This window comes from Triturus cristatus, chromosome 2_1 (genome assembly GCF_964204655.1).
Source record: "Triturus cristatus chromosome 2_1, aTriCri1.1, whole genome shotgun sequence".
NCBI classification, from domain to species: domain Eukaryota; kingdom Metazoa; phylum Chordata; class Amphibia; order Caudata; family Salamandridae; genus Triturus; species Triturus cristatus.
In genome coordinates, this window is record NC_140581.1 from 989,111,218 (window position 1) to 989,137,623 (window position 26,406).

At 44.2% G+C, this 26,406-nt stretch overlaps 1 protein-coding gene across 1 annotated transcript in view; it reads left to right on the plus strand.

The window, feature by feature from the left end:
• PRSS12 (serine protease 12) overlaps positions 1–26,406 on the plus strand; it is a 474,415-nt gene that overhangs the window by 113,797 nt on the left and 334,212 nt on the right. The window contains exon 3 of the mRNA XM_085634365.1: positions 7,170–7,348. Coding sequence (XP_085490491.1) covers positions 7,170–7,348 — 179 coding nt within the window. The remainder of the gene's footprint in view (positions 1–7,169; positions 7,349–26,406) is intronic.

Here is a 26,406-nt window from a genome sequence, read left to right on the forward strand (position 1 = left end):
GGCATTCTCAGAATGCTCAGTAAATTTCTTCCTCTCCTTCCCTTTTTGGCAATGAAACTAATGGTCAAGGCTCTGATCCTCTCCCGCCTGGACTATGGGAATGCCCTTTATTTAGTATCCCCCCGAGCCACCATTTCTAATTTGCAGATTGTTCATAACTGTGCATCTTGTCTGCTGCTTAAGATCCCCAACCGTCAATCTGCTAAGCCGGCATTGAAGGCTCTTCACCGGCTACCTGTATCAGAGAGAATTAAATGTAAGTCCCTATGCATCGCCCACAAGTCCTTCTGAGGGAAAGGGCCGCTTATTAATCAAACTATCATTTCTCTGTATCGCCCAAACAGATGCCTTCGCTCAACCATCCTCTGCCTAGCCTCAGATCCTAAAGTTAAAAAGGTGAGAAGCGGCAAACGCTCATTCTCCTACAATGTTGCCAAAGTGTGGAAAGCTCTTCCCATTCATTTACGCCTAGAGTCCAATCTTCTGACCTTTCAGAAGCTTCTCAAAACATGGCTTTTCCAAAACCTCACCCAGTAACTGTCATCCTCTGTCTGCTGCCGCTATTAGCGCTGGTATGCCTTAGGTAGCTACGCGCTCTATAAATATTTTTCTATTCTATTGGAGTGGGGTAGATTGGATTTGGCTGGATTGGGGCAGATTCGATTTAGATGGGATGGATTGGATTAGGGTGAGGTGGATTGGATTGGAGTGGGGTGAATTGGAGTGGGGAGGATTGTTTTGGAGTGGGGAAGATTTGAGTGGGGCTTATTAGAGCGGAGCAGGTTGTTTTGGATTGGAGTGAGGCACGTGTTTTTAGATTGGAGTCAGGCAGAATGTTTTATATTGGACTGGGGCAGATTGCTTTGGATTGGAATGGGGCAGATTGTTTTGGATTGGAGTGGGACAGATTACTTTGGATTAGAGTGGGGTGGATTGAATTGGAGTGGGGTGGATTAGAAGTGGGGTAGATTCGGGAGGGCGTGGTGGATTGGATTTGGGTGGATTGAATTGATGTGGGGTGGAGTGGATTGAATTGTAGTGTGGTGGATTGTGGTGGATTGGAGTGGGGTTAATTGGACTGGAGTGGGGCAGATCGAAGTGGGGCAGATTTGAGTGGGACAGACTGGAGAAGGGCAGATTGGAGTGGGCAAATTATTTGAATTGAAGTGGGGCAGATTGGAGAAGGGCAGATTGTTTTAGACTGCAGTGTGGAACATTGGAGAGGGATGGATTGGAATGGGGTTGATTGTTTTGGTTTGGAGTGGGGCAGATAAGAGTGGCCCGATTGTTTTGGACCTGACTGGTGTTGGGAAGACTGGAGTGGAGAAGATTGGTGTGGGGCAGATTGTTTGGATTGGAGTGGGGCAGATTGGAGTGAAATGGATTGGAATAGATTGGATTGGGGCAGATTGGAGTGGGGCTGATTGTTTGGATTGGAGTGGGACAGATTGTTTTGGATTGAGTGGGGCAGATTGTTTTGGATTAAGTGGGGCAGACTGTTTTGGATTGGAGTGGGGAAGATTGGAGTGAGGCAGATTGAAGTAGGGAAGATTGTTTTAGATTGGAGTGGGGCAGATTGTTTGGGATTGGAGTGGGGCAGACTGTTTTGGATTGGAGTGGGGTGAATCGGAGTGGGGCAGGTTGGAGTGGGGTGGGTTGAAAGGATTGGAAAGTGGTGGATTGGAGTGGATTGGATTGAGGTCTGTGGTTTGGATTGGAGTGGGGTGGGATAGATTGGATTGTTCTGGGGTGGATTTAATTGAGAGGGGTGGATTGGTGTGGGGTGAGTTGGGGTGGATTGGCGTGGAACGGAGTGGGGCAGATTGGGGTGGAGTGGATTGGGGTGTACTGCACGATTATTTGTTAAAGCTTCATTTTACACATAAAAAAGAAACAATTTAGCTTTGCAATAAAATAATCTTCATCTTTTGAGAACATTGCCCACGAGCAAAAACAAAAGAAAACATGAGTGCAAAGTTAGAAAAGAAGACTTCGCAAAATACAAGAAAGTTAACTATAGAAAATAAATCTTTGCAATTTTATTTGTCCTGTTGGGCATGTTTTTGCCAGTCACGTGCCTTCTATGTGCAGGGCACTAAAAGATAAACAGAACCAAATAGTACCTCAGTCACGTCTGGTGTAGCGGACAGGTACTGATTACGTTGAATCAAGAAGTGCTTGGTCCCTGCTCCACAGAGAGGAACAGATATTATGTTAGGCCTGCGTTCACAAATTATGAGGCTGTAAAGAAGAGTGCCACGCAAGCCACGAAATGCTAAGCAATGAGCGGACTCCAGGCCCTTTTTGTTAAGAACAGTGTCTCGCAAGCGAGACGCATGTGCTAGCGCATGCTCTCGCAGGCTCAACCCTAAAAAAACACAGAGTTCTGCATATTATTCCTCATTCCAATTGTTAAGCTCATAATTGCCCCCAAAAAGTCCATTAAACTGCTCTGTATCTGTCATACTATGTACTGTAAGACCGTGACTTTTCACATGGTCACTATAAATAGATGAGGGCGAGCATTTGACGGTTCATTCTAGATAATGTTTGTGGCTCTGCTTGAGTTCCTTTTATATCCTTGAGTCCAAAACGAGCTGATCCTTCATGTGGCTTCTGTCTGCCATCGATGCTTTTTAGCTAGTGAAGCAAACTTAGCACCCTCCATCCCCCCACCGCCTCTGCGCCAGAGGTGCTGCCCAGCCATGGCGACGGAAGTAAACACTTCCGGTGGTGCATGAAAATTGTAAAAGAGGTGTGTTAATAACGTTAATAATTTTTCAAATTGTTACTCTCGGACCACTTTCACAGCACTCTACCGGGTCTTGGTGATTAGCCCAGCTAAACTGCGACTCCGACAGACTGGGGTAATAAAAAAAAATGTAAAAGCGTCTAGATGGCATAATGAAACGTGAGGGGGGCCCCCCTGCAAAATGCATGGATGGGTCCCCCCAAAGCTCTGGACCCAGTCAGGAGCTCTCGGGCCCGCCCATGCAGAGTGCTGGAGGGGGCCCCTGGAGCCCGGGCACCCCACACACCGCAGTGGCTGCTGGAGCTATTGGTATGCCACTGGATGCCTTCAATACTGCTTAAAAAGTCTGTAGCCTATTTCTGCACTTGTGCTTCAAAGAAGACTTGTCACTTCCCCTGGCTCTTCTTTTGTTTTATTAATATGTGTACTGGCATTGACTGAGCCATAAGAGGCTTGTGCCTCTCTTGAAATCTGTCTTTTTGTTTAGACAAGGGATGTCAGCTATAGCAACTTTAACATAGAGTACCCTGCCTTTCCTTAACTTGCGCTTTTTTCTAGAAAGACTTCCTAAATCAGCTTGATTTAACATGCAACAGGTGTTTTTATGTTACACAGTGTAGTGAAGTGCACCCTCAAGCAATTAAACACAAAGCATTAATATGTTATGTAAAATTGGACAGATGTGCCTCTAGTGGTTGAATTGCACAATACGATATCAGGAAATCTGGGTTTAATCTTGGCTTCCCCACTTGACCAAATTGTGTGATCCTATGCAATTACTTTATTTCCCTGTGTCTCTCTTTTCTTCATCATTACAATTGAGAACAACACCAAAAATAAAACAGTTTAGGATGTGTGGTGCATGAAACCTCTCTTGCATATGATTTAATAAATTATAGTAAAAATATATACCATAATAGAGCTGGCATAGGACAAATTACTTGCCTTTTAGTTCAATATTGCTGTTGTTGTCATGGATCGAGCAAGCTTAGCACCCTCCATTCCCCCATCACCTCTGCACCAGAGGTGCTGTCGGACAGGGGGTGGAAGGGAACACTTCTTGGAGAGCTGTAAAGTTGCTTGGAGAGGGGCATTATTTTAATGATTTTTAAATAATTTCTATTCGCTTTCCAACCGCTTTCACAGCAAGGGTGCTTATGTTGTGGTCAGGATTATACCTTCCTGCACAAAAACAATTTTAGAGGCATTTTCATCTTTGTATGTGTGCTGCAGGATGCAAAGAGGAACTAAAGATATTTCTCCTTGTTACGCCATGGTCAGGTAGGCGCAACGTTTTGACACAGACCCAGGTTTATCCCATGTAATGCCTCCTGCACGCAGGGTAGCACAAGGCAGAGCAAGACACAACCTTACGTTTCTTTGCAGATGAAAATATTAATTTGCGTAGCTTTGTAAATGTCACTTTGGCACTTCCGTTGCCTTCGGATGATTTGCATGATGCAAGGACAATGCAAATGCTTAGTAAATATGGCTCTTGGTGTATTGCTCTTTCTTATGAAAGAAATAGGATGTTTGTAAATGCGAAAATACAATTAGAATCTCTAGTACAAAATTAAACACACCGGAAAGCACTTATTTGTAGCAAAAAGATTGTAGAATCAGTTTAATACAAGTCAGATTTAAAAAAACGTTGCAGCTCAGAATGTGTAGAAACATGCAGAGATCCTATACTTCCTATAATCATAATGGACAAAATAAAAATGTTGCCATAAATATCTCCTTTCTGCTTATCACTGTTAATTTTAGAAAAACAGAGCAGAAGTAGGAAAAGCCATGTTTTGTTATTTGTTTTTGAAACTGCAGCTTTTATTATGCTCTGTGACCTGGCTTCCGCTTGGCTGCTGGCTCTGGGAACAGGCACTACGACATCAGAACTCAGCTGTAATAAGTTATTACAGTTGAGCAGCAATGTCATTTCTTCATTACAGACAACTGTGTGCATCACAAGTCATCTGTAATAAGGAAATTAGAGAAAGTCTTTTTTAGAAGGACTCCAGGTTCCAAAGTATTATAAACATTTTTTTGAATAATAATAATAAATCTTTTATATTTTTGCATGAAGTTTGTTACACGTTTTACATTCAAGGTATTTGATGGCTCAGCTTGTGCTTGGGAACCTGGAGTGAAGTCCTTTGGGTTTACCCTCCCCTAATAATGTTCTGGTTTGTCTCCTTTTAAAATAGTAATGAGGGCTAGGGACTGAATAAATATGCCACCTACAAGAAACCCCCATATAATACCACAGAGAAATAAAAATGGCAGAGAACAACATACAAGAGTAGGCCTGCACAGAGAAGGATCTCTACTTTAGTAACTTAGCTTTGGACAATTCATCCTCAGTCTGGTTTCAATCCTGCCTTTGATTGTGTAGGAGTGATTGAGTTCAATGCAATTCAATGTCTGGAGCAGGTGTAATGCCAGTGAAGGTCCATGTAGTAGGTTTTACAGCCTGTGTATATTGTTTTGATGGAAGTGGACATTTTATTTGTAGTTGCTGGCTGCACATTAGTGTGTACAATTCTGGGGTCGTTGCAGGTGGTAGGCACCAGCTCTCGTTTTAGGAACTATTTCTTACTTTCCATCATTAGAGTTTGGCACTGTGAAAAAAGAGACATGCAGAAAAGAGAGAACAAGCATTGGCATAGCCAATAGGTCCTTCCTTTGGGACCTTATAAGTGTTTAGCCATGCAACAGTTGCATAACTAAACACTTATAAGGTCCCAAAAGTGAGACCTATTGGCTATGCCAAGCGGCCGTGCGGCCGCAAAAGTGAAAGTGATTGCGATCAAACATCAAAGCGTCCGTGCTGCCGCTAAAGTGAAAGTAATCGCGGTAAAAGTGGCCCGCGCGCCCACGCACATGCACTGTAGCTCTAGGCTGGCCTGGTAGCACTTTTTGGAGCCCTCTCAATAAGTCTCGCCAGACCAGCGCATGCGCTGGGTCAGGCGAGACCTAAAAAGGAATCAGAGACGTTGTAAGGGATGGGTAAAGTGGGCCCTGGCTCGGGGCCCCAGCCTTTCATGGGGCCCCCTGATAGATCCAGCTTTGTTCTGTAGAGAGTTGTGCCCTGATCACCATGAACAGATCTTATACAAATTATTTTAAAATATTGTTTTCCTTTGATTTATTTTTAATGTGAGTGATAGGCAACATCCATAAAAAAAAGTTGATTTTAGCTCAAAACAGGACTTAACATATGAGAAATTGGATGGGAGGTTCACAAATATTATTTGTAATAATATGAGTGAGTGGATGCTGCATTATAATATTGAAAAACACCTCACTAGCCATGCAAAGAGATTTAGAATTTGGACCAGTGTGTCTGTGCGGTGTCAGTGAACTGGCCAAAGAGGGCATGAAAGATCTGAAACTGGATCATAAATTCAAAGCTTTTCCAAACAGGGACTCCCAAAATACATTTGGCCCAGGGCCCTGAAATCCTTAAGATGTCCCTGGGAGGAAGTAGAGATGATAAATAACCTGCGAGATAAAATGAAAAAAGACTCAGAAGATTAAGGCAGTGGGAAACAAAGACGGGAGGTAGAATCAAGACTAGACAGACTTGGTATTCAGCTAGGGTAGCGCTGGTTAGTGTCGACAGCGGGCATTGAAGAAATACTTTGCTGTCCCATGCAGACAGTCTTCTCTCTCTCTCTCTCTCCTAACTTTATTAGTTGTCTGGCCAATTACTAACACGTATGTTATTGTAGTTGTTCCAATAGTGTTTCCAACTGTCAGATTTCATTGCCTCACACAACGCCGACTCGCTCGTCTGCCGAATCGCTTGCTCTGGTGTTTTACATTATATTTCCGTTCCAAATTCTAAAGTTTGTGCACCTTCACCCAACACTAAACTGCCTGTCTGTGCTCTTTTAGGAAGAGCTGACGGCATTTAATCTCCTATGGCATTCATGTAGACCATTCTGTTTAAATAATTCCCCGCCACCTAGGGTTGCATTTTAAGACAGCCTTCCTGGGGAAAATTGGAATCCGTTTCGGTGTTGACTGAATTATGTTAAAAGTGAAGAATGTTGGATTTCTGTTGGCGTGCGTCTGAACAGCCTCAAGGGCTTCATGTCAAGATGACAGCGCATTATTTAAAAATGTTTTAAGTATGTCTGGAATAAACAGCACTCCAACAACGAGTAATACATAGTATTTAGAGGGAAATCAAAGATAACATATCTTCCAAGATGTAATAAACTGGAAAGCACGTGCATAATGGCTGTATTCGTAATTTCCAGCTCTCTCGAGGCCTGCTTTGAACATAGTTATCATGTGGAGAGGGTGAATTGGCGCCAAATGTATTCACAAGCCGCTGTCTCGGCAGGGTTGTGGTGACTGGAGTCCCATACCTTTAGTACTGCATGTTAAACATCCTTGCTTTCCGTTGCAGGGATAAAGGCACCGCAAAGCAAGCCTCACTTTCTGGAGCGGGTCTCATGCCAATCTACTGGTCGGATGTGAGCTGCCAAGGCGACGAAGAAAACATCCTCCTGTGTGAAAAAAACACCTGGCGGGGTGGCCCATGCCCCCACAATACGGCTGCGGCGGTTGAATGCAGCTTTACGCACGGTAAGGACACGTTTCTCACAGAACTGGGATTCTCTCTGACTTTAAAACCGTTTTCCTGATCTATATCCATCTAAAGAATATGTCGTAAATGTGCACAGATTATAATTTCGAACAGTGCTTGAAATGGACAAATAGAGGTGCACAGAGTGCCTGCTTGTTTCTGAGAAGTGGTACAAAAGGGGGTGGTGATGGACAGAGCATCAGAACCAATCAAACACTCACACCCAGTCAACAGATCTGGGTTTGATCCATCACCGTTCTTTAGCCCACTCTGCCACCCCAGTTCAGACATGGCCATATGCAAATCAGTCTGACCCTGTGCCTCATGGGAACAGTCCAGCCCGAACTACCAAGCCATGCCTTCCCTGGACCGGAAACAAGCTTCCTAGGACCGGTTTCTGGAATTTCAGCCGTCTTCAGCCAGGCTTGCTTGAATCCAGTGGCAAAGTGAGCAAGGGACTCACGTCTGAGCATACCCTGCCAACTTACGGCGAACAAAGCGGTACAAAAGGGGGTGGTGATGGACAGAGCATCAGAACCAATCAAACACTCACACCCAGTCAACAGATCTGGGTTTGATCCATCACTGTTCTTTAGCCCACTCTGCCACCCCAGTTCAGACATGGCCATATGCAAATCAGTCTGACCCTGTGCCTCATGGGAACAGTCCAACCCGAACTGCCAAGCCATGCCTTCCCTGGACCGGAAACAAGCTTCCTAGGACCGGTTTCTGGCATTGCAGCCGTCTTCAGCCAGGCTTGCTTGAATCCAGTGGCAAACTGAGCAAGGGACTCACGTCTGAGCATACCCTGCCAACTTATGGCGAACAAAGCGGTACAAAAGGGGGTGGTGATGGACGGAGCATCAGAACCAATCAAACACTCACACCCAGTCAACAGATCTGGGTTTGATCCATCACCGTTCTTTAGCCCACTCTGCCACGCCAGTTCAGACATTGCCATATGCAAATCAGTCTGACCCTGTGCCTCATGGGAACAGTCCAGCCCGAACTGCCAAGCCATGCCTTCCCTGGACCGGAAACAAGCTTCCTAGGACCGGTTTCTGGCATTTCAGCCGTCTTCAGCCAGGCTTGCTTGAATCCAGTGGCAAAGTGAGCAAGGGACTCACGTCTGAGCATACCCTGCCAACTTATGGCGAACAAAGCGGTACAAAAGGGGGTGGTGATGGACAGAGCATCAGAACCAATCAAACACTCACACCCAGTCAACAGATCTGGGTTTGATCCATCACCGTTCTTTAGCCCACTCTGCCACCCCAGTTCAGACATGGCCATATGCAAATCAGTCTGACCCTGTGCCTAATGGGAACAGTCCAGCCCGAACTGCCAAGCCATGCCTTCCCTGGACCGGAAACAAGCTTCCTAGGACCGGTTTCTGGCATTTCAGCCGTCTTCAGCCAGGCTTGCTTGAATCCAGTGGCAAAGTGAGCAAGGGACTCACGTCTGAGCATACCCTGCCAACTTATGGCGAACAAAGCGGTACAAAAGGGGGTGGTGATGGACAGAGCATCAGAACCAATCAAACACTCACACCCAGTCAACAGATCTGGGTTTGATCCATCACCGTTCTTTAGCCCACTCTGCCACCCCAGTTCAGACATGGCCATATGCAAATCAGTCTGACCCTGTGCCTCATGGGAACAGTCCATCCCAAACTGCCAAGCCATGCCTTTACTGGACCGGAAACAAGCTTCCTAGGACCGGTTTCTGGCATTTCAGCCGTCTTCAGCCAGGCTTGCTTGAATCCAGTGGCAAAGTGAGCAAGGGACTCACGTCTGAGCATACCCTGCCAACTTATGGCGAACAAAGCAGTACAAAAGGGGGTGGTGATGGACAGAGCATCAGAACCAATCAAACACTCACACCCAGTCAACAGATCTGGGATTGATCCATCACCGTTCTTTAGCCCACTCTGCCACCCAAGTTCAGACATGGCCATATGCAAATCAGTCTGACCCTGTGCCTCATGGGAACAGTCCAGCCCGAACTGCCAAGCCATGCCTTCCCTGGACCGGAAACAAGCTTCCTAGGACCGGTTTCTGGCATTTCAGCCGTCAGACTGATTTGCATATGGCCATGTCTGAACTAGGGTGGCAGAGTGGGCTAAAGAACGGTGATGGATCAAACCCAGATCTGTTGACTGGGTGTGAGTGTTTGATTGGTTCTGATGCTCTGTCCATCACCACCCCCTTTTGTACCGCTTTGTTCGCCATAAGTTGGCAGGGTATGCTCAGACGTGAGTCCCTTGTTCACTTTGCCACTGGATTCAAGCAAGCCTGGCTGAAGACGGCTGAAATGCCAGAAACCGGTCCTAGGAAGCTTGTTTCCGGTCCAGGGAAGGCATGGCTTGGCAGTTCGGGCTGGACTGTTCCCATGAGGCACAGGGTCAGACTGATTTGCATATGGCCATGTCTGAACTGGGGTGGCAGAGTGGGCTAAAGAACGGTGATGGATCAAACCCAGATCGGTTGACTGGGTGTGAGTGTTTGATTGGTTCTGATGCTCCGTCCATCACCACCCCCTTTTGTACCGCTTTGTTCGCCATAAGTTGGCAGGGTATGCTCAGACGTGAGTCTCTTGCTCACTTTGCCACTGGATTCAAGCAAGCCTGGCTGAAGACGGCTGAAATGCCAGAAACCGCTCCTAGGAAGCTTGTTTCCGGTCCAGGGAAGGCATGGCTTGGCAGTTCGGGCTGGACTGTTCCCATGAGGCACAGGGTCAGACTGATTTGCATATGGCCATGTCTGAACTGGGGTGGCAGAGTGGGCTAAAGAACGGTGATGGATCAAACCCAGATCTGTTGACTGGGTGTGAGTGTTTGATTGGTTCTGATGCTCCGTCCATCACCACCCCCTTTTGTACCGCTTTGTTCGCCATAAGTTGGCAGGGTATGCTCAGACGTGAGTCCCTTGCTCACTTTGCCACTGGATTCAAGCAAGCCTGGCTGAAGACGGCTGAAATGCCAGAAACCGGTCCTAGGAAGCTTGTTTCCGGTCCAGGGAAGGCATGGCTTGGCAGTTCGGGCTGGACTGTTCCCATGAGGCACAGGGTCAGACTGATTTTCATATGGCCATGTCTGAACTGGGGTGGCAGAGTGGGCTAAAGAACGGTGATGGATCAAACCCAGATCTGTTGACTGGGTGTGAGTGTTTGATTGGTTCTGATGCTCCGTCCATCACCACCCCCTTTTGTACCGCTTTGTTCGCCATAAGTTGGCAGGGTATGCTCAGACGTGAGTCCCTTGCTCAGTTTGCCACTGGATTCAAGCAAGCCTGGCTGAAGACGGCTGCAATGCCAGAAACCGGTCCTAGGAAGCTTGTTTCCGGTCCAGGGAAGGCATGGCTTGGCAGTTCGGGTTGGACTGTTCCCCCTTTTGTACCGCTTTGTTCGCCATAAGTTGGCAGGGTATGCTCAGATGTGAGTCCCTTGCTCACTTTGCCACTGGATTCAAGCAAGCCTGGCTGAAGACGGCTGAAATGCCAGAAACCGGTCCTAGGAAGCTTGTTTCCGGTCCAGGGAAGGCATGGCTTGGCAGTTCGGGCTGGACTGTTCCCATGAGGCACAGGGTCAGACTGATTTGCATATGGCCATGTCTGAACTGGGGTGGCAGAGTGGGCTAAAGAACGGTGATGGATCAAACCCAGATCTGTTGACTGGGTGTGAGTGTTTGATTGGTTCTGATGCTCCGTCCATCACCAAACCCTTTTGTACCGCTTTGTTTCTGAGAAGTGCCGGTACTCTCCAATTAAAAGTATTACGTCTCTTTTAAGAAGTACAGGTGCTCTCCGTCTCATAATAACCAAGCATTGGCATAGCCAATAGGTCTCGCTTTTGGGACCTTATAAGTATTTAGTTATGCAGCACAATATCATTGGTGCAACAGCATCAACTGTTGCATGGCTAAACACTTATAAGGTCCCAAAGGCGAGTCCTATTGGCTCTGCCAATGCTTGTTTTCCTAGGGAACAGCTCGGTCTCCCAATGGGGAATGACATTTCTTTTAGCATCTGAACCTGCCTACTCTACCTGGAAGGTAACATTTTGGAGTATGAGATAGGAGATGCAATGAAATCCATAAACATAAGAAAATCACCTGGAGAATATAGGTTTCCAATTGAGTTTTAGAATATTGCTGCTAATACCCCTTTCCTCCTCTACATAAAGTCTTCTGTGAGGCAGAAAACAGAATACTTCACTTATCCCTGAGCCAGACAAAAACCCTCTACTGTATGCTTATTATAAGCGTATCCTTGATCAATAGAGATATTCAAATTTTGGTGGAAGTCCAAGCTAGCAGGCTACTTAGTGACATTGCATATCTCATTCACAAGAATCTGACTAGTACCCAGTAAGTTGTCCAGTAATCAGCTTATCACGCTCCTCTACCTATTACGGAAAGTGAGACATGATCATGAAGATCTACTGGCTTCTGTCCTTGTATGCTGAAAAGGTCTTTCACCAAATGAGCGTGGATTACATTCCAGATGTTGGAAAGCAGAGACCCTGGCCCAAAACTGATCAGTAAAATGAAATGTCTAAGCAGTACTGTGACAACAGCCTTCTGAAATCAACTGACTTCAATGACATTTAGAGAAACCCTTGGCAAGGATGTCCCTTGTAGCCCTTGTTTTTTCTGGTAACCCTGGAACCTTTAGCGGCCACAAAACAACAGTGTAGAATCATCAAGACCCTTCCCACTCAAGCAGGGAAACTTAAATTGCTGCTATGTGCCGATGATATATTGCTGAAGATTAAAGCTACTTCCTGATGACATGATGGTCACGTTCTCCGCATTTCCTGAATTAAATACACTGGAATAAATATGAAGTTCTACTGATGACTACTCATTTCACCAGAGGACTGCTGTGCAAGCAAGCTGCCTTCAAATGGGAGTCAAAAGGACTGTCCTAGCTGGACCTCCTGGGAAGTTGGGAATTTAGTAAAATAAAAGCTAATGTGCCAAAATGACTGCAAAAAACTATGAGAGATTTTTTTCCAAATAGAAACAATTATAACTGTCACTGTAGGGCAGAGAGCAGACTGTTAAAACAGCAGTTAGATAAAGGTTGAATTATGTATTCTCTTAGCAATGACCTCTCTCTGCGTATAAAAGTTAACCAGACTACGAAGGCTTAAGTCACGACTGAAAATGTTCAAATAAAAAGGCCACAATGAGCCCCAGCATCCTACGGATGACTTACCTTCAAACTCACCATAGGGTCCAACATCTTTCCCAGTTGGCTTATTATTTAAGCACTGTACTAATAACACCCAACTGGGCTCTCATGTAACATGCTCTACCAGGGGACTGTCTGTACATCAGATCCTGTATCAATGCCAGGAAACTACTGCAGGCTCTGACAATTTGATACTTACTCAAGCCAGCGTGTTTCTGTCCCATGGCTGCCCAGCTGAGAGCCGGAGATGACACAGTTGCTTTCCTGTCACGTGGTTGTGAGCTCTACCGAGTATTTCGCACAAGCTTATGTACTATGTAGATGCATTGGGGTAACACAAAATGATGCCCCCCTAAAAAAAAAGTGTGCTGAGCCTCTCATAGCACACAGATATTGTTGAAATCCATTGGCCTTGGATTGCTCGGGCCGTCTGAATGGTTTGTAACACCTGAACGGTTTGTGGCCCTCTGCACCTCACAGACTAAAGGGGCAGGTTTACGGCCCTGCATGAAACACATCACGCAGAGCGGATTTCCTACCTGCTTATCGTTTCCGCGTGGGCGGTGCATGAGATGTTACAGTCAGGGCTTTAGGTGGAATGGAAAAACTAGGGGGTCCCTCAAAGGGGCGCGGCCAATGCAATTAGGGGTGTGGCTTAAATATACGCTAGCTTAAAATCTGTGCTTAGCATGGTGTGCCGCTCAACTAGTATTTTGATGCTTCTGTTATTGTATACAGATATATAATACTGATGCAAAAAGTAACATTACACCTGCAACAAGCCGGTCTATTTGCCTTGCCAATGGTTTTTGTTTGTGTAAGATAAATCAGCAACAACTATGGCTTGGCTGTAATGAATATTGAAAATGCCTCAGTTCTGAAATTATGAAACTGTGAAAGAACTATAGCGAGTCTCTTAGAAGTTACCTCAAAAGCAGTAAAAAGGGTGGTCCTGCTGCAGAGGTAAGATTTTTTTTCCACTCCGAGAGCAAAAAAAGAGAGCCAGATAGGGACCAGTCTCGGCACCTGCTTTATAGAACTGCCGGTGCTGATCTCCGGCAAGACCTGGACCACTTAAAGCCCTGGGTTCCATCCATACGCTTGACACGGTTGTAGACTATGAAAGTGCTAAGTGCGTGAATAGAGCGCAACTCAAACCAAAAAGCCTCTATGCTCAAATACGAAAATGAGAGCGTCCGAATTAAAAAACAGAGGGTCGGGTTCGAAGAGAAGTACTTAGGGGCTTTTTTAAACACACGTTTGAAATTATATCATGCACGCGCACATATTCTGCAAAACTGTTCAGAGCAAGAACAGTGAAAGATAGCGAATTAAACATAGTTCCAAACGATTTGAAGCCAAGAGAAATAGTGTAAACAAGAGAGAAAGAGTGGGGAAGATAGATATATAGAGAGACCCAGGCAGAGAAAGAGAGGGAGTGATGAGGGAGGAAGAGAACACAAAAGAAAATTAGAGACAGAGAGAAAGGATGACAGGTGCATGAAAATAGGGAGAGAGAGAGAGAAGTAGAGCGAAAGACACATAGCGACAAGGGAAGGAGTAAGATCGAGAGGCAGAGATTGAGAGAGACAGCCACACTGAGAGTAGAGCGAGAAAGAGAGCAAGAGAGAAAGAAAGAGAGTGAAAAAGCGAGAGAGCAAATGGAAGACACAGGACAGAAAAAGAGAGGTATAGAGAGAAAGAGAAGTTGAGGGAGGGAGAAGAACGAGGCACAGAGAGGTGAGACAGACAAGAGAGAGAGTGAGAGAAGAGAGAGTGCGCGACACAGGCAACTATAGAGAGTTTACTGTGATAGTAAGAGAAAAAGGCAGAGAAAAAGCAGATCAAGTGGTAGAGGGAATTTGATCTGTTGAGATAGCCCTAGAGTGGGATGGAGTGGAGAGTGAGAGAGAGAGAAAGAGAAAACAGGTGGGAGTGAGCTAGAGAAAGCGAGACCAAGGAACTGTTTCTCGGATGATGGCCCATCACAAACTACGGTCCTTCTAAGCGTGAGGAGGCTTCTAGGCACTAGCTAATAACATCTCATTTCATGATTTGATAAAATGGCAACTGCCGTCTACCAAGTGATCTCATGTTATGCAAGGTGCCCCCACCCATTCCTGGGTTTTCGACATCTTTTCGCATGCTGGGAGCTGTAGGCCTAATATTACAGCGGTTAATCGAAGCACTGGAAAAAGCGAAAACAAAGAGTCCTCCCCAGACAGGGAGCGAAAGCTGTGTGCATGAGATGGCGCTGCGCACGTGCACGCTCACGTGCACGCATGCTTTAGGCCACAGGCAGCACTTTGAAAAGCCGTACACTAAATGTACAGCGCATGCACTGGATCAGGCGAGACCTAAAAAGTGCTCGTACTCAGTACCGGACAGTACCGGCCCATTTAAAGCACTGATTCAACCAATTGACAGAAAGCAACGCTGCTTTACTTTCTCGCGCTAGGCCTTGCCGCCCCCACAAGATGCTGTTTATTTGTTGAAGCTGGACTCAATGGGGATGTGTTCTAGGTGCAAAGACCATGGCCTGAAGACCTGGCTTCATATTCTGGCTTTGGCACTTATTTTAACAAGCACTGACAATGCCTATAGGTCATACTTGCACTTATGTGTCACTTCATGCATCCACGGACTCATTCTTGTATTCACCCACTTACCATCCACAATAAAATATAACACACTTAACAAGCATATGCAGGAGATGTTGAAAGAATACAAGTAGAAGAAAGAAAAAATGCAGATGCCTTAATAAGACGGAAATATGCGTGCAATTAAAAATAAAATAGACACAGCAGGGAATCTTCATCTTGCAGTTGTATTTTACATAGTATATAATTGTTTTGAATTTCCAGTTTGACATTCACGTTTAGAAGCAATGCTTTAACCATTTTGAATTGGTAAAACATTGATACACTATGCGTAATACCATTCTGAGATAAACACTCAGTGACATTGCACAGGGCATCCATCTTGGAATGGTATTATGCTCAATGTATAATGCCAGATGGCTAACATAATGCATTTGGCTGCTAGGTTTGGAAGGAGTGGTTGTGTGGGAAGTGGTGCACTGCAGATTAAATGAGTAGTTATAGTTAGAACCTATTTTTCATAGGAAAAGCATTTTTTGTTTTCCCATTAACTTTGGCGTCGTTTGACGAATCATCGTGAAATTTTCAAAACTAGTGGGGCACTCCGGTCAGCTCCTGCCTTGAAAGTTTCAGGGTGATTCGCCAAGCGGGGGCCGAGATAAAAGGGGGGTCCCAAAACGTGTTTTCTCCATGTTATTTTCCATAGGAAACTTTAGACATGGCTACAGCCCGAACTGCTGAACGGAATTATATATATATATATATACACATATATATGTATGTGTGTATGTATTTATTGAGGAGTGTATTTGTCTCAAGAATCTGACAGACAACTAAACCTGTCAGGTTCATCTCTGCTAGACCCTGTCAGTCCTATCTAACAGGGTCTAGCAAGGATGATCATGGTGCAAATCTACTACCCACAAATTTTTGTCAGAGGTGATATACAACAACAAAAGTCCTCTCAACCAAGATTCGTCAAAGGTGATAACCAACAAAAAAAACCCTGACAACCAAGATAGTTTGTGAGATTCCATGTAACAAAATTCCTCTCTGAAAGTCAACAATATATTTCCCTTTTGGTACACCAATTCGCAAACACTCCTCCTGTACTCACAAACATCCAACCATGAATCACAAGCATAAGAATTGAACCGGATATTAAAACACTTATAAGTACAATTTAATCAAAAGATTTTCAAAGTTTTTTTAAAATGTCACTAAAAACATGAATAAGGGAATTATATTGTTGACAAAATTCCTCTCTATAGACTTTAACATGGTGGCCTACCAAGCTACCCTTGAAGGCCTATTGCCTTTAACATAAGCTAATAAAAGTTAGGTTTACACCCCTTGTTGTAATTTTTCGTAGTAGGCAGACAAGGCCTGTTGCATCCAATGTAATTCTTCCCAAAAGAATCAACTAGGCCAATAGCCTTTAAATTTGGCTTCACACCATAACCAACTCAAGCCTCCTGTATGCAGCATAAGCTTTCCCACAAGCCACTAATTAAGCACACAGTCATAAAATTACAATATGCACAAAGGAGAAACAACCATTACAACGAGGTTGTTACAAAGTGTTACTATTACGACGCAGTTGTTACTACGCGAATGCTTTTACATTGCATGACCATTACATCGTAATTTTTTACAAAGCATATGCCTTTACAACGCATGCCTTTACAAAGAATTTCGTTGTATAGGCATGAATGTTAAAGGCATATGTGTTTCAAATGTAAGTATTAGGTAAGCATGGGTTTTTAGGGTTTAGGGTAGGTATGGGTTTTGGGGTCTCAGGGGTAATTTTAGGGTTCAGGATGGGTATGGGTTTTGGGGTGTCAGGGGTAATTTTGGGGTTCAGGGTGGGTTTGGGGTGCCAAGAGTAATTTTAGGGTTCATGGTGGGTTTGGGTTTTGGGGTGCCAGGGGTAATTTTAGGGTTCAGGGTGGGTATGGGCTTTGGGGTGCCTGGGGTCATTTTATGGTTCAGGGTGTGTTGGGTTTTGGGGTGCCACGGTTATTTATGGGTTCAGGGTGGGTATGGGTTTTAGGTTGTCAGGGTTCATTTTGGAGTTCAGGGTGGGTATGGGTGTTGGGGCGCCAGGTGTAATTTTAAGGTTCAGGGTGGGTTTGGGTTTTGGGGTGCCAGGGGTAATGTTAGGGTTCAGCGTGGGTTTGGCTTTTCGGGTGCCAAGGGTAATTTTAGGGTTCAGAGTGGGTATGGGTTTTGGGGTGCCAGGGTTAATTTTAGGGTTCAGGGTGGGTTTGAGTTTTAGGGTGCTAGGGGTAATTTTAGGGTTCAGGGTAGGTTTGGGTTTTGGGGTGCCAGGGTTAATTTGGGGGTTCAGGGTGAGTATAGGTTTTGGGGTGTCAGGGTTAATTTTGGGTTATAGGTTGGGTATGGGTTTTGTGGTTTCAGGGGTAATTTTAGGATTCAGGGTGGGTTTGGGTTTTGGGGTGCCAGGGGTAATTTTAGGGTTCAGGGTGTGATTGAGTTTTGGGGTGCCAGCGGTAATTTTAGGGTTCAGGGTGGGTTTGGGTTTTGGGGTGCCAGGGGTAATTTTAGGGTTCAGGGTGTGTTTGGGTTTTGGGGTCCTCTGGTTAATTTTGGGGTTCAGGGTGGGTATGGGTTTTGGGGTTTCAGGAGTAATATTAGGGTTCAGGAAGGGTTTGGGTTTTGGGGTGCAAGAAGTAATTTGGGGGTTCAGGTTGGGGTGGGGTTTTGGGGTGTCAGGGGTAATTTTAGGGTTCAGGGTGGGTTGGGGTTATGGAGTGCCAAGGGTAATTTTAGGGTTTAGGGAGCATGAGTATGGAGTAGTAAGAGTAATTTTAGAAATGTAGGGGAGTATGGGTATTGGGGTAGTTAGGGTAATTTAACGGTTTTTGGGGGTAAAAAAATATAATATATACATATATTTATTATCTACTGGCGGTCGCCAGTAGATAGTTATAGTTAGGACCGTGCTTCCATAGGAAATCCGCAACATTCTATTTGGAATAACTTTGGCGCCGGTTGACGAATCCTCGGGAAATTTTCAAAATAGGTGGGGCGCTCCGCTCCGCTCCTACCCTGAAAGTCTCGGCGGGATTCGTCAAGCGGGGGCTGAGAAAAAAGGGGGGTCCCAAAACGCGTTTTCCCCATGCAATTTTCCATAGGGACCTTTAGTCCAAGGTACAGCCCGAACGGCTGAACAGAATTACTTGAAATTTGGCAGAGAGGTAGTCCTCAGCTCAGGGATGTGCCTTTTGCATATATGGAGTCAATCTGTTCAGTAGTTCCTGAGAAAATTGCAGTTAAAAGCACATACATATCTATAGCCGCGCACCGTGCGAGCACCGTGCGCGCACCGTGCGAGCACCCTAACGTGCGCGAGCGTAATTCTGATTCTTGGTTACATGTTAGTCAACGTTCGAATCGGTCGAAATCAGGAAGTGTCGGACGCCATTTTGTTTGTTTTCAGTGCGAGAGTGAAAAAGGAAGGTGGCGAACGTGAAAAGGGGGCAGGGTAGAGAGTTCCTGACCCCCTAGCCTTTGTCAGGGGGTCCCTGAAGGACTCCGAAGGCAGAAAAAACATGTTATTTATTTTTTTTAAAATCGCGGGGGTGAACCCCGCCCCCCCCCAAAAAATTTTTATTTTTTTTTTAATACGTAGTTTATTGTAAAATAAATATATAAAAAAATAATAATACATACATAACTTAGCATTTAAAAAACCGTACAAATTCACTTAAAAAACCATAGGTTTCACACATGTTATAGTTAGGTAGATATTTCACTCGTAAAAAAACCAATGAAATTCCCATGTTATAGTTAGTTCAGATAACTATAACTCGCGCGGCCGCCACTCTATCACAAAAATGATGTCATCAGTGATGCCACTGACCATGTCATGAGTGATGTAATATGTGACGTCATCAGCAGTGGATTGCGGTCGCGCGAGTTATAGTTATCTGAACTAACTATAACGGGGGAATTTCATTTTGTTTTTTACGAGTGAAATATCCACCTAACTATAACATGTGTGAAACCTATGGTTTTTTAAGTGAATATATATATATATATATATATGTACATTTACTTACTTTAACCACTTTTACCAAGAATATGTCTTTACCACACATGCATTTGCCTTGTAATGGCATGCGTGGTAAAGGCATATGCGTGTTAAAGGTTTGCGTTTAATGGCAATGCGTTGTAACAACATTTGCAGTGTAACAACCGCATTGTAATGTAATGGCATGCGATGTTTTGTCATATATTCTGAACAAATCTTTTCTTGGCAGATCAATATGTAATCCCTCTTATAGTGCCTAAGAAGAATTCTAACAGTGCAAATCTGCTACCCCAGGTTTAACAATACACCCCTAACGACGTAGCTTTAACAGGATTTCTCAATATGTCAAGCCCACTGTCATTGCCATAACATTTCAGAATAAACAAATCAGGCCCATGACCTCTGATAACATTTCCCAATAAAACAACCAGGCCTATTGCCTTTATCTCTAGCTTATCACTATAACCAACTCAGGCCTAGTTTATGCAGTATAGGCATTTGTGCAGAGAAATCATTAGGCAGTATTAAAATTACAAATATGTACATAAAAGCAGTAGGCAAAACAAAAGACCATCCCTATTAAGATTCTTTTTAGGGCAAATCATCCACCCCTAGGGTTTGTCAGAGGGGGTAAGCAACACCAAAACCCTTGCCTACTACAGTAATCTGTGGACTTCCATTTAACAACATGCCTCTGTAAAGGCCTTTGATGCAGTGTAACACCAATCCTCCTTTAAAGGCTATTGGCATTAACATACGCTTTTCATAAATAAGCTTAGCATATTTATTTTTGTCGTAATATTTAATTGGCTTGGCGCCAGTTCAGGTCTCCTGTGTGGAACAGAAGTGATCCCACAAGGCAACTATCGGGCACACAGTCATAGAATTTCAAGTTTGTCCAAAATTACGGTTGTCAATATAGCGACTAGGACCTTGATCGTTGGTTTATTGCTATACAACCTGGTGTATTGAGCCTATGCTTTCCGAAAAAATCAAAAAGTGCAATGCAAGCACTCTTTTTGATTGGAAGCACACAACTTCTGCACATTAATATGCTGTAATCAGTGTAATCAACATTTGGGCAGTGCCAAAGCCCCTCTCTTGATTGTACTTCTTAAAGCTCTTTATCTGCTGATCATGTAAGGTATGTCAACAGCTGCACTGTCAAGGTGGACCTGAAACAATGTGCAATCCTTGGCACATTGCCTAAATTATGAACATGTTTAATGTGAGGTAAAAATGTATACTGTAAATGTGTTATACCTTAATAGATGTACTCCATCTGTAATCACAGCATTCCACTGCCCCCAAGCTGCATTTGTTCTGTATAAATAGCAATACATCTGGGCTCATGGGTGGACAATTGCAGATTCGAGGCTGCAGTCTTGGGCCAGCCCATTGAAAAAGCTCACAATAAAGCAGACAACAGATATTTCGTCATTGACTCTCATCGCAAGATACGTGTCCATCAATGAGGCTAGGCTCACACCAGAGCTCTGTGTACAGCCACAGTGGGCAAAGGTGGAAATGATTTAGCATTCAGCACCTGCCAGTGAAGGAGACATCAAGTGTCCCAGATCACAAACTGAGAAAAATTAAACTCTGGTCTTGGAAAAGTATTATTCTACAGTGGCCAGTATAGGAAAGGGCACATTGAAAGAGGAAACAAGCATTGGCATAGCCAATAGGTCTCGTCTTTGGGACCTTATAAGTGTTTAGCCATGCAACAGTTGCATAACTAAATACTTATAAGGTCCCAAAAGCGAGACCTATTGGCTATGCCTTCGCGGCCGTGTGGCCGCAAAAGTGATCGCGATCAAACATCAAAAGTGAAAGTAATCGCGGTCAATCGCGGTCAAGCGCGGCACGCGCGCCCGCGCACATGCACTGTAGCTCTAGGTTGGCCTGGTAGCACTTTTTGGAGCCCTCTCAAAAAGTCTCGCCAGACCAGCGCATGCGCTGGGTCAGGCGAGACCTAAAAACAAGGAGAAATGAAAACATATCTCCTTGTTGCGCCTCGGTAGCATTCTGACGTATTTCTAGGTTTACGATTGATCATAAATCTGGAAATGCATCAGTGGATAGGGGTGTTGCGTGGGAAAACCCACAGCGAAGTGTTGCATGAAAAGGGGCGATATTTACAAGCACACTTCAAGTCACGCAGGGTGGCTTTAAGTGTGAGGTGCATCATGCAACGTGAGGCACCGACGACGCAAGGGGCTTGTAAATAAGCGCCAAAGTAGTTAACTTCTTACGTTTTAATATAATTGTCTTACATGTGTTCTTTGTGTGTCTAAAACGGACAGAAACACACCTGGAAGACAATTCACTGCCTGCTTCTCAGGCCGTACTCATAAAAGGCTGCTGGGAGCAGTAATTTACCACCCAGGCCTGCAACCACTTGGCACATGGAAATGAATACCCTTATTTGTATGACTTCTGAAGTACAGTCACTGCAATGGCCGGGCGCCTACGTTCGAAAGGATTGCGCTGGCCGCTTCACCTGCACGCTAAGGGAGGTGTGTGATCAAATTACATTATTAAATAGCTAGAAATGAATAATACCATGTTTTGACAGATATGCATGAATAACAACATTGCTGAAGCGCCTGAGGCCACCCAAAGGAGGTTTTCAAGTGCATATCAATTACAATCCAGCCCCCGCCCTCCTCCCTCCCCACGCCCCGGGTTTGAAGGATGTGTACTGTGAAACAATTTACAGCATGAAACTTTGCATTGGGTGCCTACATAGGGTAGAACGCACTACCACGCCTTCTAGTCCCTGGCGCTTCAACCATTCAGCCATATAAAAGTGTTCTTCCCTCCTTGTTAAAATACACTATCCCCTTACTGGTTACACCCACCTTCTTGTGCCTGAAGTGTTTCCATTTTCATATGAAGGCTCTTTTAAAATATTTTTTATAAATTAAGATCAGCTTAGGAGCACTCTGAACTTCGGAAGGCATATCTTGGCTCCCCTATTACAGTTTGTAACTAGTTGCTGGTGGAAATGTATTTATTTGGCGGTGCAATACTCCATAACCATCATGGGTGTCACTTTATGGACGTCATGGTGCCATGCGGGTATTTGGAAGTTTTTGTGCAGCACCACATCCTTCCAGCAAGAACCTGCATGGAACTGAAGACAAAGCAATCATGAACATAAATTAACCAACCAAAGTACCAGGGCTATTCGAAATCATAGTCCATTGACCTCAGATACATCACAGGAAGCGACATTATGTGACCACTGATGCAGTGGTTAATTTGTAAAAAAACCAAAATACGTGCCCGGGCTCTCGTCAGAAGGCAACTTGCACAAGCCCATTTCTCCTGTTAGCGCTGCCTAAAAACGGCACCAACTACTAACCATGAAAGTGGGGAGAGGATGTAGCATAATGGTCAGAGCTGCTGACTTCGGAGCTGGGGAACCAGGTTTGTGTCTTGGTCGGCTCAACATCCTGTGATTCTGGCCAAATCACTTAATCTCTTTGTAAATGAATGTGTCCTTAACTGATGCTCATGAAAAGCGCCTGTGATGATTAAGTGCCAGTCCTGAGCACCGGAAACCACCGGCTCACATTAAGCACTGCCCTGGTGTCTTCCCATGAAGCGGCTTCACGTGACCATTCACCGTTGTGACATAAAAGTACGTGACTCAAATTAAAAATCAAACTTTCAGGGCAATATTAATGAAACACAGATACTATTTCTAACTTTATCATATCACCCCAACTCTCTTTCTTTCATGTCCCTAGCACCTAAACAACTGCTATCTCATTGCCTTACTTCCTTGTCTTCCTCTCACCACTACCTTTTATGAACAAAGCAGTGCTTTAAAGGAAACCTGTTCCTAGACGATACCCCTCTAGAGAGAGTGAGCTCTTTTGATTACCGGGAATTAAACTTTCGGAAGGTATGACCTGGAAATACCACCTCAACAAGGCCCACTTCAAATTCTCACAGGTAACCGGGTTTCTGAGGCAGTAACATTGACCCCCCTACACCAAGCCAATAGCGCCTGTGCTGACACTATATAGCTGCAAGGCTATGAGCAGTGCCCTCTATGGGGCGGAGCTGTGGGGCATGATAAGAGCAAGCGACCTCACAGATACAGAGAAAAATTCTCTCAGAAATCTGGTATCTCTCCCACAAAGCACTCCTCTTTGTCCCTTACAGCTCAACATGGGTACCAAGCCTAGTAGTGACCTGGCGAAGCTTCGCCCCATGCTATTTTGGCAGGGATTGTTCATCACTTTACAATTGACACCCTATGCCGCAGCTTTGAAGGAGGTCTGCGCTCTAGACACTATGAATAAAATAGGCTGGATCAAATACATTAAAAGCCTCATATCCAGCATTGGTTTATCAGGACACAATATTGGCTGCCCACCAACCTATACCAGGAGTCAGATCAAATTACTATACTGGGAAAGGGTTGAGCAAAATGCATATTCAAACAGTAACCAGGGCAGACTGACTGAAGAATTTAAAAGCTTCAAAGCAGTGCCGATTCATAAAAAATTACCTCGATATCATCAAGGTGCCGGCTGACAGGAAACTCTATGTCCAATTCAGGCATGGTAGTCTGCCAATTAATGCATTTACAAACCAATGGCTGCCTAACAAAGCCCAGCCCAAGGGCTGCCCCTGTTGCCCCTGCCCGCATTAATCCATAGGTCATATCTTCTTTGCTTGTCCAGCTTATGCAAAACCTAGGGGCAAATGGTTAACCCCACTCTGCAGACAACTTGGGACTCAAGACTTTAGAGCGGCCCTGCGCCTATTGAAATCAGATGCAAAACCTCTATTTGTGTGCCCAGTTGCGAAATGTTTGGGCCATTGTTCGGCGACCAGAAGAAGGGCACTCCTAATCTCGCTATCCACCACCAAGAGCCACAGATGCGACGATCTGCCCCAGCATGTTCAATTGTCACAATGATCTATACATTTTAAATTGCAATTAGACTTTTATCATGAACATCATCAAATTCTACTTTTTACTACTCATGTCTCATTGTGAATAATGGCGTCTTCCAAAAAGTATTTTAATCTTGTTGTGTAATGTCTATGAATGTAAACTTAGGGTCCGATGCCAGTACACATTTTTAACAAATGCATTTGCACTTTATACAGGGACCTTGTTATTCGGCACAATAACCTATCCTCGATCGTAGCCTGAAAGCCACGAATTACATGTTAATCGTTGCGCTTATGTACATTTGCTTTCTGCTAGTTTCGATATCTTGTGTTATTTTTTAACTGCATTCCTTCTTAATATTCTCTTGTATGACACTTCCTAACTGGAAAGCATGGTGCTTATTCTGAACGTTTGTATCTTTTATGGTATTTTACCGAAATAAAGAGTTTGATGATGATGAATAAAGCAGCTTACAGATTTGAATATAGTATTAAGAACATATTTGATAACATTTCATCCAGTCGGTGTCACTACACATCGTTAAACTTGTATTTCTAACCTGCACTATCAAAAGCTTTTTCAGCATCTAAGGTGACTGCAGCAGAAGGATATTTGAAACTCTAAACTTCATTTAGAACATTTAATAAAACATGGACTGTGGGTAACAGTGCCATCTGCTGAGTGGAGGGACAATATCTTGCAAGCGGGGATGCAAAAAAAACCCCAGTGATGATGAAGAAAGGCATCTGCTGTTCTTTCTGACCCATGCCACCCTGGCCAGGAAAAGTTAAATGCTGAACATCAAGCGAGAGTTGGTAGTGAATGGTTCTCAGTCAACTGTGGACTACCCAGTGCATCTGAAGGTGGAGCTTGTAGGGGAGTAATTCCTTTTCTCCGAAGTGTACTCTGGTAGAACTTATTCGGAGAGCCTAGAAACTGAACCAAGATGACTCTTTGTGGGACAGTCCAACAGCAGTCATTGATAAACCAGAACAGCGTGGCAAATTTTGAGTTGTACTCACAGTCTGGCAGATATGGAGAATGATTCTATGGAGTGGGATGGGGGCTATTTCTTTGATTGTCTACTCTGTTCTATCTCACCCATGGCTCAATTGAGACTCTGAGTTATTGACTTTTTTATACACTTTGAAAGAGCATATTTTGGATTTTTGTCAGTTTAGTCCAATATGTTGTTTGGTAGGGCCTTGTGAGAAGTGGTACCCAAAGTTGCTGTACATGTTCATAAATTACCTTTTTCTTGCACAAGGAAGTCGCTAATAAATAGTTTTACACCAAAAAGTTTGTCTGAAGAGAATATAACCCTGATGATGATAAAGGCAGGTGGTTAATTTCCAATGAGTTTATGAATAGTCAATTCTAGCCTTAAATCTAAGATTACTGCATACATCTTACAATCAGTGTTAGTAAGGTATGTAAGTGTAGCACCTTTATCAGAATTGGGAATAAGACATATGAGCACTTTAAAAATAAATCCAGGGGAACCTTTTAAGGATGCAATGTTTTGAATAAGTTCAAAACTAATAATATAATTCATCCGGAAGCCTATTGGACCTTGTGCTTTACCCTCCTTTAGAAGACACATACATTTAAGAGCGTAAACTAAAGTTATCTTCTTTTCTAACAAAGAAAGATCACTGACTGAGTACTCATCTATGATACGTGACAACAGTGGTCCGCTCGGTAAGATCCACTAAGAGGAAAAGATTTTAATGAAAAAACGTATCCTAATGACTTTTCTCATGCCCTCACCCATATAACTGAGATTGGGATAGATGTTGTTACTGACTTTATGGGAGAGTTTGTTATATTACTGTAAACTTAACATCACACACAAGGACAACACATTTAAATGTATGAATTTTTCTGTATGCTAAAAAACACCAAAGATAAATTTATTATATGCACACTTCTGATTGCTCCAAAAATACGTGAAGGGGTGCTCAGGGAAGAAGTGCTCATGCGTGGAGTATTTTAGCTGAAAATAAAAAGAGGAAATAGATCAATTACATATATCATCCTATTTACACAATAGGCTGGTTGTGTATACTTATTTTCCCACATAAGTACAGTCTCATCTAGACAGAGGTAATCATATTATTCATAATTGCTCCTTTGTGGAAACACTTTACAATCCAGGTTGTAAGGAATGTCGACATTTCGACGACCCGGCAGGTTTTGGGGGGGGGGGGGCACTCTCTAAGCCTCAAAAGCAGGTCTTCAGCCGGACTGGATACACTTTAGGGATGAGGAGCAACCTGGAAAA